Below are 20319 nucleotides of genomic sequence, written 5' to 3' on the forward strand. Positions count from 1 at the left end.
TCACCTTTTGTCAAGACATCGTAGCTAATAAAAACCCTCACTTTCATCAATTATGTATGATTATAAGGGGTTTCATTGTTACGATATCTCTTACACTATTTCAGGTTCGCAGAGTGCCGATGGTCATCATTTTCTCACATGAGAAAGATATTTTGGAAAAGATCCACACTAGAAGAGAGTAGACAATACAGTACAAATGCTAACATAAATTTGTATCATTTATTTGTACCATTATTTGTACTATCTATCTAATAAAAATATGATCCACGTGTGTTAATGGACCTTACCTCTATTAAGTGTAGCACTACTATTTTTTTTTTTTCCTCCTTGGCTATCCTTCCTTTCTTTTCTTTTTTCTGTCTCCCTCCAGCTTTTACCGTTCCTTGTAGAGTACTATACCTTTCTCTTTTCTTTTTCTTTTTATTTTTCCTTTTTCCTTTTTCCATTTTTTTTTTTTAAGTATAATGATCAAGTTTCTTTCTCCCACCAGTTTTTCCCGTTCCTTCTAGAACATCCCACCTCTCCCTTTTCTTTTTCTTTCATTTATTTCTTGACGAAAAACAATCAAATAATTAAATATTGTTGACAATAACTTCTGTTCTTTCCTTGGTAAAGTGAATAAGTGGAAAAGAAAAGAATAGAAATAAAGAGAAAACAATGTGCACGCGACTACTAAAATCAGTAAAAAATATATTTTTGGAAAAATTAAACCATGAGGGGAAAATAAATAAGAAAAAAAAAAATCCTTAGTTCATAGTTTCATCATTTATCCTTCTACAAAAAACAATGACGATGTCATGTAGTTGAGTCAAATAATTAAAACGCAAATATGCGTTATCACACTTCTAGTTCACTCTTCTAGGATCCGACCCCTTAACTTGTCCATTCAACTCCTAGCCTACTTATTCTCCATCATGAAGTGGTTGTAGTTAGCATATGTACTTTGTTGTAACTTCAAGCATATGTACTTTGTTGTAACTTCAAGAAGCTCCTCATTCGAGTCCTTGATAGCTCAGAGGATCTTCTACGCATCGTAACTTGGTAAACTTAAGTTATGAGGAAATCCGATGAGCCAGTTCCACAAATGGAGAGCTCCGATGACAGTTCAATCGACCTTGCAAGGTTTCATATTTCTTTTAATATCTAACATATTTTAGTTTTCTTTTAAAATTAAAACAAAGGATTTTTGCATCAGATCATTATGGTTGTTCGAAATAGGAATAAACAAATCGAATAAATGAATTTCATGTTTAATTCTTGTGTATTAATTTTTCAGCTTGTCAGGTGAAAATTTTTTAGAGCTTGCAAAAGGGCAGTATGGCAAGAGAGATGGAGGAAATAGATCAACGTGGTCAATACAATGCGATAGAAATTCAATACAACGTGCTATACAATCTATATTGTTTGGGATAGGATGTTTGTTCGTCATCATGATTTATTTTGGCCCGATGCTTGTGGACCCTTTGTTCTTGTACGTTCCCATCATCAATGAAAATATCAAGTGTCTCGCGTTGGACGAAAAATTAAAAAAAATAGCTATTGTTTTGAGAGCATTTACAGATCTTGTTTATCTACTTCAAATCATCTATTTTGTGTTGCCTACGTGGTGCAAATTGAGCTTTATGGAAGATCTCCTAACTGCTGATGAGTTTTTCGTACTACGCAAATCCCTAGTACAAAACATTTTAGCTGTTCTTCCTATTCCACAAGTAAGTCAGTTACTTTTCTGAGGTAAATTATTTTTCGTAATCTCTTAAGTCATATATTAGGAATTAGGATAATTTGATTTTGCTGATTCTGTCACACAACACTTTTAAGTTTAGTTATTTGTTTGCATTTGTGTACATATCGTAATTCTAATTTTCCTTCCAACAACGAGGAACTCAAGATCTTTGAATAGAATGAAGTTTTTGAACTCACTTATTCTATTGCAATATGTTCCACGAGCTTATCCAATGTACAGAGTATGTATGGACTTTAACAAGGAAACACGTGAACGTAGCAAGGAACTTGCTAGGAGAAAGCAAATATGGATTCCAGGTGTATTAAATTTCATCATGTACATCCTTGCTAGCCATGTAAGTTATTGTCTTATCTTAGTTTATTTTAACTACTCCCTAAGTTGCTTGTAAATATCGTTGAGTTACAAATGTCGTTCTTGGTTTGTTAGGTACTTGGAGCATTTTGGTACTTTTTTTCTGCTCAGCGAGAGATAGATTGTTGGATCTCTGCTTGTCGAAGTGAAAATGGATGCAGCTTAAGTACTTTACAATGTGATAATACTCCTTTCAGAAACGTCACACTTCTAAATGATTTATGTCCAACAAATCCACCAAATCCAATGGCATACGATTTTGGCATATTCATTGACACTCTCCAGTCTGGCATAGTGGGAACAACAGATTTTCCTCACAAACTCTTGATGTGTTTCTCATGGGGATTACGAAATCTGAGGTTTGTCCGACCTAAGTATTTTTATTCTTAGATATTGCGTCATGCACATGAATTTTTTTACCATACCGGTACATGGAATGTGCCCGTGTTTGACGATCAAGATTCAGTCTCGCAAGCCGTCCAATGAGTTGCCCCTTTTCAAATATTGTTTTAATATATTGCTCCAATGAATTCTGCAGTTCTTTTGCTTCAAACCTCAACTCTAGTACCAATGCATGGGAAAGCGTATTTGTAATTTTTATTTCGATCAGTGGCCTGCTACTATTCATGTATCTGCTTGGACATGTGCAGGTCGGTGATGAATTATATATTGTGTATCTGGTTTTCTTTTGAGTAGTTTCTACATATATGCATGTAAATTTCAGGATTTAATACACTCAATGTCAAACCTCCGTGTTGTGGAGTAGATATTTATGCAGGCAATTAGCAAAACATCCAAGATATCGCAGCGGAAATCAGTCATATTTCCACAAATAGAGTTCATGGTATCTGAATATAGACTCCGTAGCGAAATACAAGATGAGATTTGGGAATTAGTAAGAGAAGCACTTGAAGTGGACGAAGATAATCCTGCGGCGAATATCTTCTCGTTACTTCCTTTGGAACTTAAGAAACATATGAAGTGGTATCTCTTCTTGGCTACACTACGGAAAGTAATGTCCTATCTCTCTCAATATCTCCATGTACATAACTCTATATAAACTTGTGGCGGTAGATGGTTTTTCGGAGTATTTATTAAATATAGCCAAAAATTAACTATTAATTTAAAAAATGTCATTTTTTATAAAATCTTTAAAATATATCCAAAATTACACCTAAATAGACACAAATACCCTTAAATTTAATAATCAAATAAATTAAAGGTTTTTTAGCCAAAATGATTCGTGATATTGAAATATCTCCTTAATCTGGTCCTTAACAATTAATGACAATCAATAATAGTGTTTTTGAAATTGTTTATTGTGAATCATTTTTGTCTTTCTTTGAATTTGTCCATCGTGATCATTTTAGTTTTTTTCATGAAAAATCTGTTAATTGCTCTGTTAGATGTGGCGTCACGTGGGTCTCAGAAATACAATCATATAACGATATGTGGATTAACTTTAAAGAATATTTTTATATTTAAAACTAAAAATGATAGTAGTAAGAAAAAATCGTTGAATGCATGATTGAAATTATGCTGCTCCGACTTGCGGTAACCGCAGCAGCGCTCAATGTCGGTGATGAGGGGGTCGAAGGGGATAGGGTTGTGGTGGTGGAGTGTCGAAGCGAAGGTAAAGTTAGACCGGAGCTTGAGGCGACAGTAACTAAAAAGCTTTTAATTTATTTAATTGTTAAATTTGAGAGTATTTGTATCTATTTAAGTGAAATTTTGGATATATGTAAAAGTTTTTTTAAAAGGTGACATTTTTGAAATGAGGAGTTAATTTTTTGCTATATTTGATAAATACTCGGTTTTTTCGAGTAGTCTAGTTAACGAATTCAAGCTATTATATAGATAGGAGCATGAACTCCCCTTTGAGTTCTTATCGATCTATTCTTAAGTTTCTAATTACATGTCTGAATTAACCCCAGTTGCCAGGGCTTGAAACCAAAGACAGAAAAGTGTTGAATGCAATCATGGAGCATCTTGAGCCAGTTGACTATGATGATGGTAGCCGTATTATTCGAGAGGGGGACCCACTGGATAGGATGCTCTTCATCACGCAGGGCATTGCACTTGTTTACAAGACTACTACTACTGGTGGCGAAAGTGGCTCGTCAAGCACTGCATATCTTGAGAAAGGTGATGTTTATGGAAAAGAACTTATAGGTTGGGCGGCGACATCTACCCGACTTTCCGGCTTACCCATCTCAGGCCAAACTGTCAAGTCCCACGAAAAAGTTGAAGTCTTTGCAATCAGGGCTGCCAGATTAAAAAGTATTGTCTCCGACTTCCCGACGCATTTCAACAGAGAGGATATTACTATGGTGGAAATAACTAGTAACTAAAATTTTAATTCAAAATAATTATATATTCAGCTATTTTTCAAATTTAAAGAATTTAAACGTCATCTACTTTCCTCAACATTAGCAAAACACAAGAATACCTGTCAGGTTCAATTGTACCACAATTGTAATAGAGAAAGCTCTTTATGTGAGTTTCAATGGCTGTTACAGTCGTAATGAAGGTTTAAGCAGCAATCCAAAGACTCCCCTCAGCAGTTCCATTGAGAAATTGACTAATACTATAGACTCTCGACCAATACAAAACTAAGTTGCAATTCTTCTGAGTGCAGGTCTAGAGGAACTTCCTAACCAAAGATTGGTCCTATAATATTTCATCACTATGTTTTTTTTTGTTTTGTTTTTGTTTTTGTTTTTTTGCTAAATAGGATCCAAATTCAATCACTCCAAGTAATACCAATCATGGAACCGAACGAGAAGGAGTCCGTTTCCTTTCCTACTTGCATTGAACAGATTCAAACAGGAATCCAACAATATATCTACAGACAATACATATGCCAAAGTCAGAAACATCTGATCAGACGAGAAACATAAAGCAATTACAAAACAAGCTCCTAAGTGCCAACCAACAACACATCAACACGAAAAGTTATCCACAATATCGACCAAAATCCCTAATTATAGTCCATTAAAACGAGCATTCTAATCTAAATTTCTACACATAAAGAAAAAGAAAGCGCTGTGGTCCTGTAATTTGTTGATATGCAGCGTGGGCTAGCTGATTCGGTATATTCACCATTAGCAACCAAATTCAAACATGGTATTCAATTTTTCCGGATTTTCTCGGAATCCAAACGGAGGATAAGAAAAGGGGAGTTAAGGCAGAGGAAAAAAATCACGAGCTGTCTGACACGGAGAGCCTGGAGAAATTTCCGGGCTAAGATCGCAGCCATGGCCACAAGTTGAAAGCCACGGAAATCGGAGGTAGCTTGAAATGCAAGCCATGGAAGTTACGTCTCTCTGCAACCTCGAACCTCAAACACTGACGAGCCATGGTGATGGAGAAAGTCGGGTCCAATTCTATGGCGAATATTTCTGGGCTTCGCGGCCCGCTGTGGTGGATGCAGTGGGCCAAGCGTGGCTGGGCAATCGCTGCCGTCGGATTCGCCGTCTTCGTCTTCGTCTTCGCTCTCTCTGTCGCCTCCTACTATCGGAGTTCCGAGCCGGAGTCCAACACCGCAACTCATTTCATCGCATCACTACCTCCGATTTGATCGACCTGACATTGTTGCACAGCGCCAAAGATAGAGGCGCCCGTACTGCACCGTAACCCTTTGCTAATCAAATTTTAATTACCATGTGTTTCAGCTCCTAATTAATTTCTCCTTGATTTGATTACCCTCTTGTTTAATTTATGGTTTTGCAGTTTGTTTAGATGGAAGTTTGCCTGGCTACCATTTTCAAAAGCGATTTGGATCCGGCGCCAAAAATTGGCTACTTTTCATTGAGGTCTTAACATTTCAAAATTCTTATGTTGTTGGAAAGGCGCAGAGATAACTGGTTATGAACTTTTAATCGAAATTGGAATTGGACGGATACTAAACAGACAATAAAATGCCCTAAACCTTAGTGTTACATGCGTTATGTTTCCCTATTAATAATTTCTTTAAAATTTTGTAACCAATTCTGTTTGTGCATATTTCTTGCAATTGTTTTGTTCTATTTCATTGCATTTACATGTTCTAGTTGGTTTGTTTATTAAGATGGAAAAACTCTGTGTAATGGATTTAGGTTGAAATGTTGAAATGTAGGGTGGAGGTTGGTGCAACACAATAGAATCGTGTATTTTGCGTAAACATATGCATTTAGGATCTTCCAAACATATGGGACGTCGAGTTCACTTTTCTGGGATTTTAAGCCCTTACCCTGACCATAATCCGGGTAATTATATTCTGCTCAGTTGCTTCGTATATGTACGATCACCATAATGCTTAATTATTTGTAGTTTTAACTCAATGTCAAGTTAAACAGCTAACTGATGTGATTCAATTCCAATTTTGGAGCATTCTCTAGGATTCTTTAACTGGAACCGAGTCAGAATACAGTATTGTGATGGCGCATTTATAGCCGTGATGGCGCATTTATAGCCGGTCACCCTGATAATGAGTTGAAGGTTTTATTAATGGAGCATTTATAGCCGTGATGGCGCATTTTCTGCCTTGTTTGAGAATCAGTAGTAATTTTATTAATGGAGGTTTTATTGCTCTTCAATGGTATAGAATGGAACGGAACTTTTCTTTAGGGGCCAGCTCATCTGGGAAGCAATTATGGATGAACTCTTGTCATTTGGCTTGTCAAAAGCGGAACAGGTATCAATCTTACAGGCCCTTCTTTCGGGCCCTTCTTTTGGGAAGCAATAATGTGTGTGAATAACAATCTTACAGGCCCTTCTTTCGGGATGCTCTTCTGGTGGGTTGGCGGCTCTTATACATTGTGATGAATTTCGACATCTTTTGCCTAAGGATGCCACTGTCAAATGTCTAGGGGATGCGGGTTTTTTTCTTGATGAGTATGTTTTATGCATACCAGTTCCTTCTGCACCAATATCTTTTAGCTAATCTGCTTAGCATGAATTTTTTCTAGGATCATATATTTTCACATGTGAACTCTTCGAGGGCCATAATTTCGCTCTTATCTTTGCTGTTTCCTTATTCTACTATTCCTAGTTCATACATTAGGAAATAAGACCTATCACAATTGAACACCTTGGAACCATTCTCTTTTCTATCAAATTTGCAATTCTCCCTCTCAAGCTACACTAGAAATGTTGAAATTCTTGCAAGGTCTTACTAACTACTTGTTCTACGTGTATAAAGCCCTTTTTTTTAAAGCATCATCTGTGCTCTTACTAGTGATCATATAGCTACATTCTGTTTCGTACATTTCAGGAAAGATGTTCTCCACAATCCTACCGTGAGATCTCTCTTTCGTGATGTTGTCAACCTTCAGGTTATGCTCTAACATTGACGATACTAGCTTATACAATCCCTTTCTTGGTGATACTTATCCTAGTTTTTGGGTATAACTTTAGTTACTACCTAGGGGATAGTTTAGGGTTGTTGGGTTTGACGGATGGAATGAATATGAGGTGTAACATCACGTGTCAATATAATTTTCAATCTTTACTATGGTACATCTGTTAATTCTTATTTTAGACTATGGCATGTCATACTGATTTTCTTATTCATGCTGTATCAGGGGTTAGCGAAAAGTTTGAACAAGGATCGTGTTGCAAGAATGGAACCAGATAGGGTAGATTTTATTTTCTTCTTTTTTATATGGTACCAATGATTAAATTTGGGATGATCTTATTTTTCCTCTAGGTTATGGTTTTTAACACAGCCCCAATCGTTTGTTGTGAACTTTTATGTAGTGTATCTTTCCTGAAGAAATTGTTAAAAACATCAAAACCCCCGTGTTCCTCGTTCAATCAGCTTATGATTTTTGGCAAGTAAGCTTCCTCAGAAGTCAAAGCTTCATTTGCTTATCATCTGAATTTGACTTACATCCCTTTTCTCCTTTTTCGTATGTGATGATCATTAGATACAAAATACCTTGATACCTAAAGCATCTGATCCACATAGCTACTGGGAAAAGTGCAGACTGAACATTTATAATTGCAATTCTACCCAGGTTGAAATACTTCTAGGTATGTATATACCACTGTCGTTAGTCAAAAGGTCGATTTTTGTTCAGGGTCTTCTTGTTATATTACATTGAAACTAGGATTCTTACTGTCTTTCTACCAATTGTAAATGCAATCAGCGGGCATTACCTGCAGCATCACTAGCTCGAGGCCCCCTTTACAGAAAATATGATTCATTCATCGGACACTAATTGGTTGTATAATGAAGAAGAGTTGTAAACAAAATACAGTGGCAAAATTAAGTCGAATCATTTTGTACAGGTTCCGGGGATCTCAGCTGAAGGCGCTGAATGATTTCGAGAAACATAATGAAGGAGGAATGTTTATAAGTTCTTGCTTTATTCATTGCCAGACATTGATGACTGAGATGTGGAATTCGCCGAAATCTTTAAGGATAAACAACAAGGTGAGGAAAGTTTTATCATTTGTATTCGAATGCGGTTATCATGTGGAGATTTCTTGTTAACTCAAATATGGTGACGGAAGTTCTATCATCCCAGCCGTATATTTCTCTGTGAGACAGATGAAAGCTCAAATACCATAAGCTTAAGCTGCTTAGTGTTATCAAATCAAAATCTGTTTTTCTTTCATTTGTTTCTTGGTTTTCTGTCACTTTATTAACTAAACTCGGCATCTGACTGTTTTGACCTTTGCTATTCCGAATAGACAATTGCAGAGTGAGTGGGGGACTGGTACTTCAATCGAAGTGCAGCGAAGCTAATAGACTGCCCGTTTCCATGCAATCCGACCTGCTACAATGTGAATTTCACTCGAGATTGATTGAACTCAAGAAACGCTTTCAACCTTTCAACTGTTGTTCCGAACTGTAGATCTTTGGAGCCTCCGTTCACCCTAGTGAAAATTCTATCCTCCTTGTCCAGACTCCGAGCAGGATCCTATCGCTGTAGATATTGAGAACGAGGGTGTGTAGAGAAAATTTAAACCAGTTTATAGCTGCTGTCACTTCTTTTTACATGGAGGAGGAAACATTGTTTTTTACATTCAAGGGCTAGGGACCATTTTGCTACAGCTTAGTGATGTAGCTGTGTATAAAAAGACGATAATGTACTTGTAATGATTTAATCTTGTATTAATTTTACTCGTTAAATTTGAAGCGTTGAATTATAAATACTAAACTGAAAATTTTAAAACTAGTTTCATGAGCTACAAGCTCTATATCTAGTCCATAAGCTAAAGCAAAAGGGCTCTAGTTTTTATATTACATACTCATTGAGAATCATCTCATGCGAATTAACGGTTGATTGTATGTTGAAAATCTGATATTTTCTTTTAATATGCAAATTTTTTTTTTTGTGCTTCAAAATAATGCTACCTTTCTTTTTGGTCTGAAAAGAATGGCCTACCTTTTCCTTTTTTTTTGGTTGATAATAATACACTACCTCATTCTATGGATTTATTCTATTAAACATTGTTTCTTGCAACAAAAGCAAAAACAAATAAACAAAAAAATTAAAGTAAAATTAAAAAACCAAAAACCAAAAACAAAATAAAACAAAATGAAAATTGGCAGTTAATTTTTCAGTGTCCGTTTGACCGCGTGAGCAGAGCACCGGAGGCAGTCAGTCAATTGATGGTGGGGCCAATGGCGAATCCCAGGCTTCGCAGCCTTCTATGGTGGCGAAGGTGGGCCAAAAAGGACTGGGCAATCGCTGCCGTCGGATGTACCGTTATCGCCTTCGCTCTCACTCTCCTCTCCAACTCTTGGCGCGACGAACCAGACTCCGAAATCTCCCGCCCGTTTCTTCCCAACGCCGCCGCCTTCGATTTCGTCGACTTGACCTTGCTGCGCAACGCCAAAGATAGAGGCGCCTGTACTCAATCCCATCCCTCTACTTTCCAATCTCTTTCTATCATCTCTCTCCCCCTAATTGTTTGAATTTGGGTTTTGCAGTTTGTTTGGACGGGACTGCCCCTGGCTACCATTTCAGGAAGGGATTCGGATCCGGCGCCAACAATTGGCTGCTTCACATTGTGGTCAAAATTCTATCCCTGTGCCTTTTTTACAGGTCTAACACAAATTGTTCCATTCAATTTCAGTGAATATGCATATGCTAGTTGATTTTTATGTTTAGAAAGGAAAATTGTGTGATGGGTTTGGTTCAAAAATCGAAAATGTAGGGTGGAGGTTGGTGCAATTTGATTGAATCGTGTTCTTGGCGCAAAGGTACTCTACTAGGGTCTTCTAATTACATGGATCGTCGAGTTCCCTTTTCTGGGATTTTGAGCTCTCATCCATCACAAAATCCTGGTAGGCTTGATTTTATTCGGCTGCTATTTTTATCCCCGTAATGCTTCGTTTTGTAATTCTAGCTCAATCTAAGTTGTTGGCCATCTAATTGATGTGATTCAATTCATTGTTTGGAGCATTCTCTAGAATTCTTTAACTGGAACAAGGTCAAAATCCGATACTGTGATGGCGTGTCCTTCGCTGGCCACCCGGAAAATGAGTCTAAGGTGCATTGTGTTTGGAGATTTTGCTGCCTTGTTTTAATTTTATAAATGGAAGAATGTAAGCTGTTATTTTAGCATCGGCTGTTCTTCTATTTCATAGATTGGATCAGGACCTTTTTTTAGGGGCCAGCTCATCTGGGAAGCAGTTATGGATGAACTCTTGTCAATTGGCTTGTCAAAAGTGAAAGAGGTATCTCGTGCTTACTTCGGTTAAGCTCTATTTGAATAATATGAAATGCAGTTCACAGCTTTTAAACATCAGAAATTTTCTATGCATGTATCGATGATTATGACTGTACAAAATGTCTTTTCCACTCTCGTTCTAAGAGCTGGTTTCATTGGTATTATAATGATATGATTGGTCCAGTAATTGTAATAACATTCTCCGCAAGAAAAGTACTGTTTTCCACCATTAGCTAATTTAAAGCTACTCATCGAGATTATTACAATGAATGGTCTTTTTCTGCTAATATGTATGAGTGGCACTCTTACAGGCACTTCTTTCAGGGTGCTCTGCTTGTGGGTTAGCGACTCTTATACATTGTGATAATTGTAGTATATGAATAAGTAGGGATCGTTCTAGACCGGGGATTAGGAGGGATTGCTAAACACTTGGAAACTGACTTAAAAACTCAAAAACAAAGTTTAAAAACACTAAACTAGACTCAATGAATGCAAAACAAAACAATAAAACACTAAAACAAATCAAAAGACTCAAAGAATACAAAACACTTATAAACACAAACTAAGACACTTTCTAACTAAATTGGACACTAAAGTAAAGGGGGTTTGAGATTTTGACGAAAATAAATTAAATGCACAAATTGTAATTTAAAGGCAAAATTTAAATATGAATGTGATGAAATATGGAATGAATGCTAGCTAGAAGGTTATTCTCCACACATGTTACACTTGCATACACTTTGATTTTCAGTTGGTCTTTCAATAAATTATGAAACTCAACGCCCCAAATTAACCGTGAATTGCACTAATTAACCCTCAGTTTTTCCACAATTTATTAAGTTGGATGATTGCATACGACAACCCAAAACATTCCCTACAAGTTCCCTACATGAATTGCATAATAGAGATACAAGCAAGAATCATTAAGTTCTATGAAAAACATAAGCATTGACGAAGCATTCGTTACTATGAATTGCATGAAACTTATGCTAAGAATTCATTCAACGCGATCATTTTCAAGCGACCTTCACTACTTGTGATTATAAGATTGTAACTATTAGGTGAAACTCCCTCATAATCTAGCATCATATTCATGCATGAAAACTAAGCGTGCACTCTCAATCAACATACACAAATACGTTATCAATCAAATAGATGAACGAATTGAATCCACAACTTATGAAATTCCAACCAAAAGTAATCAATTCATATTGCAAGCATAAACATGGTTTCGAATCACCCCCTAGCTAACTAGGGGGATTTAGCCTCTCATGGTCACAAAAAGAGAATTACAAATGAATTTAAACATAAAGCACAAAGGATTGATTACACCTAGAACGCCCAACGAATCCACTTGAATTTCTGCGTGTCTGAGTTCCTCTTTCCTCTTCTCTTTATTGCGGCAGAGATGGTCTAGGGAATTTCTGGAGGTTTTTCTGATTTGGGAATGGATTTAGGGAGGTTGGGTGGTGCGGCAAGGGTGTGTGGAGGTGTGGAATGGAAGGAGAATGGATGGTGGTGCTGCGGCAGAGAAGGAAAAAGTGGCTGGAATGGTTGGAGGAAAGGTGCGGCTGTGTTGGATAATATGGGATGGTGCTGCGGCTGGAATGAATATAGTAGATGTCACGGCAAGGAGAGAATGAATGATGGTGGCTGATTATTGTATATATGAATTAGGGTAAAATCATCAAGTATATGGTGCGGCTTAGAAGAATAATAATATATGGTGAATGGGAAGTCAAGGTGGCTGATTAAAAAAATGGAATAAAATGGGATATGGTGCTGCAGCCGTAGGTTTTTTTGGGTGATGGAATCCACGGCAGAGATGGGAAATTAGGGTAAAATAAAATGAATGGCAGCTACGGCTTAGGGAATGAATTAGGGTGGTGGTGTGGAGTCACGGCTTAATGAATATGTATGTAGTGGGCTGCACGGGTTGTATATGTGGCTGCAGATTTTTGTGAACTAATTAGGGAGATTAGGGTTAGGGTTTAAGTGCACAAAAGGGGACCAAAGTACCCCCCCTTGCACGGCAAGGGAAGGAAAGAAAGGCTAAAGCCCACGGCAAAGGATGTTAAGGTCCCTAGGACCTTCGTTTTGTGTCCTAAAGCGCCTACAAGGACTTCAAAGTGGCTAGAAAATACGGACGTTTAAGATTAGGAAAGGTTACCAAAACGGGAAACTTAGGGATAACTTTCCTAAAATAGGAAACCTTGTTTGAGTAGGATTCCTCGTTTTGGTAAGAATTCATCGTTGGAGTAGGAATTCGTCGTTTCTTCAAGACTTCAACTCATTTATTCCTCTTTCGCTCCAAAAGGCTCCAATTTGCATCTTCTTGCACACTTTGGCCTTATAATCTGAAAATACACAAAAGTGGCCTTAAACACTAAAACAACTAAGTAAACACAACATAAATGCACGAGAACAAGCTAATTAAGTCGCATGAATATGCTCCTATCAGGTTAGCGACTCTTATACATTGTGATGACTTTCGGCGTCTTCTGCCAAAGGATGCAACTGTCAAATGTCTTGCTGATGCAGGTTTTTTCCTTGATGAGTATGTTTTTTGTGTACTAGTGCCTTCGGCACCTACATCATTTAGTGAACCTGTTCAACATGAAATTTTTCTAGGATTATACAAGGATCATATTTCTTTGTGTACGCTTAATATCTCCTAAATCATAAATTTCATAAAATGATGGTGTTGCCAGATTCTACTCTCTCATTTTCATACGTCAGAATATGAGACCTATCAAAATGGAACACCTTTGGACCACATTTTTCTAAAATGATTAAAATTCTTCCTATCAAGTTAAAGTAGGATTTTTTAAATTGTTTGCAGGTATGATGCTTTTCCCTTTTTTCCTATCTAGTGCATCCTCTATGCTCAGGATAGTGAATTCATAAAGAAATAGGAGCTGTAGAGGGAGAAAGAGGGAAAGTTTTGAGCCATTTTCTGTTTGCTACATTTCAGGGAAGATGTTCTCCAGCATCGGACGATGAGGTCTTTCTATAATGACGTTACCATCCTTCAGGTTAGCTTTGATCTTTACTATTACTCAAGGTTCTAAAAGACGCTAGGCGCTAGTCGGGCGGCGAGCTGGCCCTAGCGCCTTGGCGGCTAGGCGGGGTCGCGGGCGCCTAGGTAGACTACGCGGATTTAACTAAATCCATTATATTTTGTGTAAATAAGTGTATGTGTATACTTAAAATATATATAATTTCATCATAAACTACAAAATAGAATGACACATATATTATGAAGTATTGGAACATAATGAAAGCATGGGGAACAAGCATATTATGTGTGCTCATTTAAGTATTCAACGTCTCTTACAATTTATTGAAAAAAAATAAAATGCAAAGTGAAAGTTATTTATTTTCTGCCTAAGTGAGTTGCAACCTAGGCGGGTGCCTAGGTGGTCTAGGCGGGTGCCTCAGCAGGTCTAGGCGCCCTTTCTTAATTTTCAAACGCCTAGGCATTAATCGGGGCGGTGGCCAGCCGCCTAGCGCTAAGGCGGGGATTTTTAGAACAGTGCTATTACTAGCGTATGTAATCTTAATATTTTTTTATCACTCTATGTTTTTTTATAGAAATTTAATTACTATCAAATGCTGACACTGTCAGATCTGCAGGATCCACCATTTGATTATTAGATGTAAAATCTAGTCGATATGTTTTTAATTTATTTGGGTCCATCTGCTTGTTCTTTTTTGTGAGTCTGACACATCATATATGAGAAAGGGTTTCATTTATCTTGGTCTATATCACTTAATGAAAATTAAATCTTTAGCGGGAGGCTTTAGGACGTTAGCCATTAAACAGTACCTTCATTGCTTTCTCTTGCTTATTTTCTGTCGCGCTGTCAGGGTTTATCAAAAAGTTTGCACAAGGATTGTCTTTCGAGGATGGAACCAGCAAAGGTAGTTGTTCTTTTCCTCTATATAGTGCCAAATAGTCAAATTTTATAGCTTCTTATTTTTCTGCTCGGTTATGATTTATAACACAAGGCCCCCATTTTTTGTTGTGAACTTCTACACCAGTGTCTATTTCCTGAAGAAGTTATTAAACACATTAATACCTCAATGTTTCTTGTCAACCCAGCTTATGATTTTTGGCAGGTAATTTTCTTCAGAACCGAAGCTTCATTTACTTGTTATCAGAAATTGATTTGCATTCTTTTCTCATTTCCTAATATTATGACATTAGGTACAACATATATTGATACCTGAAGCAGCAGATCCACATGGCTATTGGAAAAATTGTAAACTGAACATTCACAATTGCAATCCCAGCCAGCTTGAAATACTACATGGTAATTAAATTTGAGAAGACCAAATTATATATGCCCGACTGTCCAGGAAAATCACGTACATGTAATGCTGGTCCAACTCTTTGTAGCTAAGCATGCTTGTGACCCGCTCTTCACGTGCTACTATCCCAGTGATCTGATAATTGTTAATTCAAGCGGTTGATCGTAACCATCTATAAATTTTGTGGACTATAAACCAGCATATTTGCACACTGCATGCTGTGATGAGCAGAAAGTTTTGGGTCTTCTCATCACATTGCATTTAAAATATCCTATGAAAAATGTTACCCTAAGAATCCTAGAGTTTGTGGACCATAAACCAGCATCTTTTACAGTTGCAAGTTTCAAGAGTGGGCATTACTAACGTCAACTTCACAGATGTACATTGTCAAACTAGGGGATTATAGTATTGGTTCATCTTACATGTATGTTTCACTAGCTTCATGCTTCTTGTCAATCGAAAAATAGGGTCCATAGATAGGTCCTTGCAATTCGTTCTGTAATGAAGTGTAATTATACAGAATATTGTGGCAGATTAATGTATCAACTTATTTCATACAGGTTTCCGTGATTCTATGCTGAAAGCACTGACTGAATTCCAAAAAAATACGGAAGGAGGAATGTTTATAAATTCATGTTATATTCATTGCCAGACGTGGATAACCGAGACATGGCATTCACCCACTTCTCCACGATTAAACAATAAGGTGTGGAAATTTTAATCATCTCATTCCTTTATTGGAATACAAATGGTTTTCTGTCATTTTTAAACTACTTTTCTGACTGATTTGAACTTTCATAGACAATTACGGAGTCTGTGGGTGATTCGTACTTTAGTCGGAATGTGGTAAAGCAGATTGACTGCCCATTTCCATGCAATCCCACCTTCTATCGTATGAATCTCACTGGTCTCTCACGTTTTTATTGAACTCAAGAAAACTTCCAACTTTATAGTGGATTATTCCCAACTTTATATCTTTACTTCCTGGCGGAAATCTTCCCTTATTGTCCATGCTTCTATCCCTGTACACATTTAGAAGGAAGGTGTTTATCAAACCGGAAAAAAATAGAGACAAGGTGTGAAGAAAATGGAATAACAGTTTATACTTGCCATCATGTTACAAGGCTTTTTCATAGAGGAGGGGAGACTTTTTAATATAATGTTCTTTGTGCTTTCAATGTAGTAATTGTTCTTTGTTATGTAAACATGCATGCCATTGATATCTTTTGTACTTTGCTTTCCAGAAAAAGATTTAGCAACGAAAATATGGAGACTGGAGATATGATGAAATCATGAAAGTTTAATGATCTTCGTCCCCTTTGCTTGTTTGCTCACTTTCCTTGAGGTTTTCGAAATATACATATATGTATGTATGTTGTATTCTTATAAATGTTTCTGTTCATGCAACTGAATGCCTAAATACCACGAGTCCGGCATTACGGCATTAAAATCTGCTTAACTTTATTGTTTGAACACAAATGGTTTTCTGTCATCTTTCATGCTGAACTTGTTATCTGACCGGTTTGGACTTTGATAGACAATTGCAGAATCTGTGGGCGACTGGTACTTCGGTCGAAATGCAGTAAAGCAAATTGACTGTCCATTCCCATGCAATCCCACCTGCTATCATATGAATTTCACTGCTTTCTCACGAGGTTGATTGAACTCAAGAACGCTTCCAAATTTCTGGTAGGTCCATCTGTAGAAATTGACAATGAAGGTGTGTAGCAGAAAAAGGGAAAACGAAGAGAAAAAACGGTTTATACATTGATATCACATCTTCACTTGTTTACATGGAGAAGCAACACATCCTCTAATTTCCATATCAACCAGTTGAAATGTTTTCCTTTCAATGTAGTAATGATACTTCTTAAACAACTTTATGATGTTACTATGTTTGTACCTTGCTTTCCGGATTCTCATGCTTGCGTTTGTAGTAACTATTTTTTTCGTTGCAATTTGAGGATTACATCCTTTAATTATGTTTCCCCAAAGTTTATTTTTCTGTTTCTCTCAGGGTGTGGAACCAAAGGTTTTAACCTGCATTACCTGTGACGAAGATGCCTGGCTTTACAGAGTATCACTTCATTTAATTGGTTGCCAACTACAAGGGAAATAGATGAATCGTTGGACTTTTATCGATGTCCGAAGGAAACTAAGTAAGAAATATTTGGGGTATTTGTTGATTATAAGTTTTGAGACTTTGAAGAACTTCATACGCATTCTGTAGTTTGTAGTTTGGATCCTTTTAACGTCTTGCTTTGCCTGCTACTGTTAAGTCTGTAAAAAAATATGCTAAATTTGCTGGTGTCTTGTGTGAGAAATTTGGGTCCGACAACGGACCACATGTCTGTGCGGACCTAGACACATAAGACACCTCCTACCCATCTCTAATTTGTCATGCTAACCCTGACCAATCTTTGGTTCCAACCCCCTCCCATGTACCAGTTCTGGGTGCCAAATAGACGACCTTTCTCCTCATGGCCACACTTCAGCAAAAAAGTGAACCTCAATGCGCCACATCGTCAAATTTAATGAATTTGTTACGGGTATGAAGGTGAAAGGTAAGGTGAGACACAAGAATTGATTGTTAAGAGATAGGTCGTCCCAAAATGACTTTTAAGGAGAAATTTGGTACTTGGAACATCTCTAGGCAAACATAGCGGTACAACTTTTTGTCTCTCGTATGGTGAACATCATGTGCTACATCTTCAAATTTAACAGATTTTAGTCGGATTTGGTGGTGGAGGGAAAAATGCAACACAAACAGTTAATTTCATAGGCAAATTAGGTCAAAATAAAAGTAAATTGTAGCAATGGTTCTTCAATTTTAATCAAATTATAGCAATGATTCCTTAATTAAAAATCCATTACCATTGGTCCCTCAACACATCAAAATGTGTAGTTATGGTCATTTTCGTCAACTTCATTAGAATTTTGTCAACATAAGTTATGTTGGAAGAACCATTACTACAATTGGGGTCCCTCAACTCATCAAAACATGTAGCTATGGTCATTTTCGTCAATTTAGTCAGGCTTTGTCAAAATGAGTTATGTTGGAAGGACCATTGCTATAATTGGGTTAAAGTTGAGGGATCATTGGTTCAATTGGGTTAAAGTTGAGGGACCATTTCTCCAATTGGATTAAAAGTTGAGGGACCAATGGTAATGGATTTTTAGTTGGATTAAAGTTGAGGGACCAATGGTAATGAATTTTTAGTTGAGGAACCATAGCTGCACGTTTTGATGAGTTGAGGACCAATGATAATGGATTTTTAGTTGAGGGACCATTGTTCCAATTGAGTTAAAATTAATGAACCATTGCTACAATTTACTCTCAAAATAACCATTAAGTAGCAAATAGGGATTTCAAAAATATATTGGAAAACATTGCAGTAGTTAGTTACTTTTATGGTCCGGTCCAATATGACTAAGTGCTGGTTTGGTACTGAAGTGCTTTTATAAAAAATGGGTATAAAAAAAAGCTGAGTTCAAAAATGTGTTTGGTTAAAAACAGCTTATTTCACTGTTTTGGGTAAAAAAAAGTTGAAAACGTAAAGCAGCATGAGTGTTGGATTATATGTTGAATGTTGGATTATGATTTCTTGTTAAACGTTGGATTATATGTTTAAGATAAAGTTTATAAATATTTTTCTTTTAAAAATAAAGTATATTTAATAATTTTATTTGTTAAGAAAATTAAATTAATGGCACATTTAGTATTATACTTTTTTTTGTCATTTTACACAATCACAACTGTTTTGTAAAAAAAAGTTATCAAACACTATAATACTTTTTTTTTTTTTTTTTTTTTTCCAAAAGCACTTTTACAAAAAATTTACCAAACACCTTGCTACTTTATTTCACAGCTTATTCTCATAGCACAACAGAAAAAGTTTTTTTTTTTTTTCAAAACACAGCTATACGACCAAACCAGCCCTAAGTGAGACAATTTCTGAAAGAGTTACGAAGAATTTGGGCATCCATGATTAACGACCTCATGCAAACTAGCTAGTTTGGTCTTGTCCAAAATGTCTTTCCCATGTGACAAAATTGTGCTGCAATGCATCAACATCTTCCTCACCTAAAATGTAGTCAAGAGACCTCGTTGCTAATGAAAATCCTCAATATCGTCAATCATGTACGATTATAAGGGTTTTCATTGTTATGATTATAATCACGTACGTGTTGGATAGTGGCCAACTTGCAAAAACTTTTGGCTATAAAACAATTATAAAGAAAGAAAGAGAGAAACACCTTTCCTTATTTTGGGGAGGAAAAAAGGGAAAATGTTTTTGTTTTTCTTCAACACCCGTGAGTTGGTTCAAGTGAAGTTAATAGCCTTTGAAGCAAAGAGAAAAAGTGGAGATAGCTCATTTCGGTTTTGAAGAAAATAGAGAAGAAAGGAGAGAGCTCAATACTCTGCTGAGAAAAAGAAAGAAGCTGCAAAGAGAGAAGAGAAGCTAATGCTTCATTCGGTTAGTAATCATCTACCAAAATAGTTGTTGTTGTAATAGCTTTGAGCTATATGTATAGAGAAGAAATTATTCATTATATTTTCTTCCTCTATTTGTTTCTTTGGTGTGTGAGAGCTTTTGGGTGTATTGGGTTATTTGGGCTGTGAGATTGCCAACATTTTGTAAACTCCCATTTGGTTGATAGTGGATTATTGGGTGAGCTCCTACTGCTCCGAGGACGTACTCCAGTTACACTGACTGTGGAGGAACCTCGTTAAAATCTTTGTGTCTTTTATATTTTGTTCTTGCATTTTCATTTGATAAATTTCCTGTGGGTTAGCTTGAGTTGGTTCCATAAAGTTTGGTGCTATCCTAGCACAACAGTACGATTATAGATGTAGCATATATCGAGCAAGGAGATGTATGAGAAAATAAAAATATGAGATTTCATTTGGTTTCCAATTATAAAACATAACAATAGTGTTTGACAATATCTCACTCATAATTTATTTCTATTTCAAATTGGATTATCTACATAATGTGCGACTGCACTCAATGTCCCAAATCCAATTAGATAATTTACACCATTTTACTTTGTCAACTTCCATATTAGGTCCTCCCTAGCTACCATATTTGCCTAAACCATTTCAACAACCTCATGATGGATCCCAATCTGAAAGAGTCTGAATTTGCTCACCACTTATCACATTTTTAAGATACATTTCTTTTCAAACTTGCTCTCAATCAAATCTCGAGATTATTTTCTCAAGATTTGATAATAAAAAA

At 36.6% G+C, this 20319-nt stretch overlaps 2 protein-coding genes and 1 pseudogene across 2 annotated transcripts; all 3 read left to right on the plus strand.

Moving 5' to 3' along the window:
- Positions 1–4074: 4074 nt before the first annotated feature.
- Positions 4075–4446, plus strand: LOC125473286 (cyclic nucleotide-gated ion channel 1-like). The gene has a single exon (XM_048575896.1). It carries the CDS (start codon positions 4075–4077, stop codon positions 4444–4446), a length of 372 nt encoding a protein of 123 aa, XP_048431853.1.
- A 958-nt stretch (positions 4447–5404) lies between these two features.
- On the plus strand, positions 5405–8887 carry LOC125473357 (annotated as a pseudogene).
- Positions 8888–9683: 796 nt separating this feature from the next.
- LOC125472357 (pectin acetylesterase 5-like) lies at positions 9684–17116 on the plus strand. Its single transcript, XM_048573669.1, has 13 exons — positions 9684–9939; positions 10020–10102; positions 10247–10376; positions 10503–10582; positions 10680–10769; positions 11074–11102; positions 13224–13319; positions 13737–13797; positions 14633–14686; positions 14807–14884; positions 14973–15078; positions 15637–15782; positions 16614–17116. Exons 1-13 carry the CDS (start codon positions 9699–9701, stop codon positions 16734–16736), a joined length of 1317 nt encoding a protein of 438 aa, XP_048429626.1. The 5' UTR covers positions 9684–9698; the 3' UTR covers positions 16737–17116.
- The last annotated feature ends 3203 nt before the right edge of the window (positions 17117–20319 follow it).

The sequence above is a fragment of a genome, unplaced genomic scaffold (genome assembly GCF_019419815.1).
Source record: "Pyrus x bretschneideri cultivar Hongxiangsu unplaced genomic scaffold, Pyrus_bretschneideri_v1 Contig11, whole genome shotgun sequence".
In the NCBI taxonomy this organism is placed as follows: domain Eukaryota; kingdom Viridiplantae; phylum Streptophyta; class Magnoliopsida; order Rosales; family Rosaceae; genus Pyrus; species Pyrus x bretschneideri.

Bases quoted from the DNA above. Each gene is read 5' to 3' on its own strand.
- LOC125473286 (XM_048575896.1), top strand. From the start codon at position 4,075: ATGGAGCATCTTGAGCCAGTTGACTATGATGATGGTAGCCGTATTATT.
- LOC125472357 (XM_048573669.1), top strand. From the start codon at position 9,699: ATGGTGGGGCCAATGGCGAATCCCAGGCTTCGCAGCCTTCTATGGTGG. The intron at 13,798-14,632 runs GTTAGCTTTGAT...TCGCGCTGTCAG, and splicing joins ATGACGTTACCATCCTTCAG to GGTTTATCAAAAAGTTTGCA. The intron at 15,079-15,636 runs GTAATTAAATTT...TATTTCATACAG, and splicing joins CCAGCTTGAAATACTACATG to GTTTCCGTGATTCTATGCTG.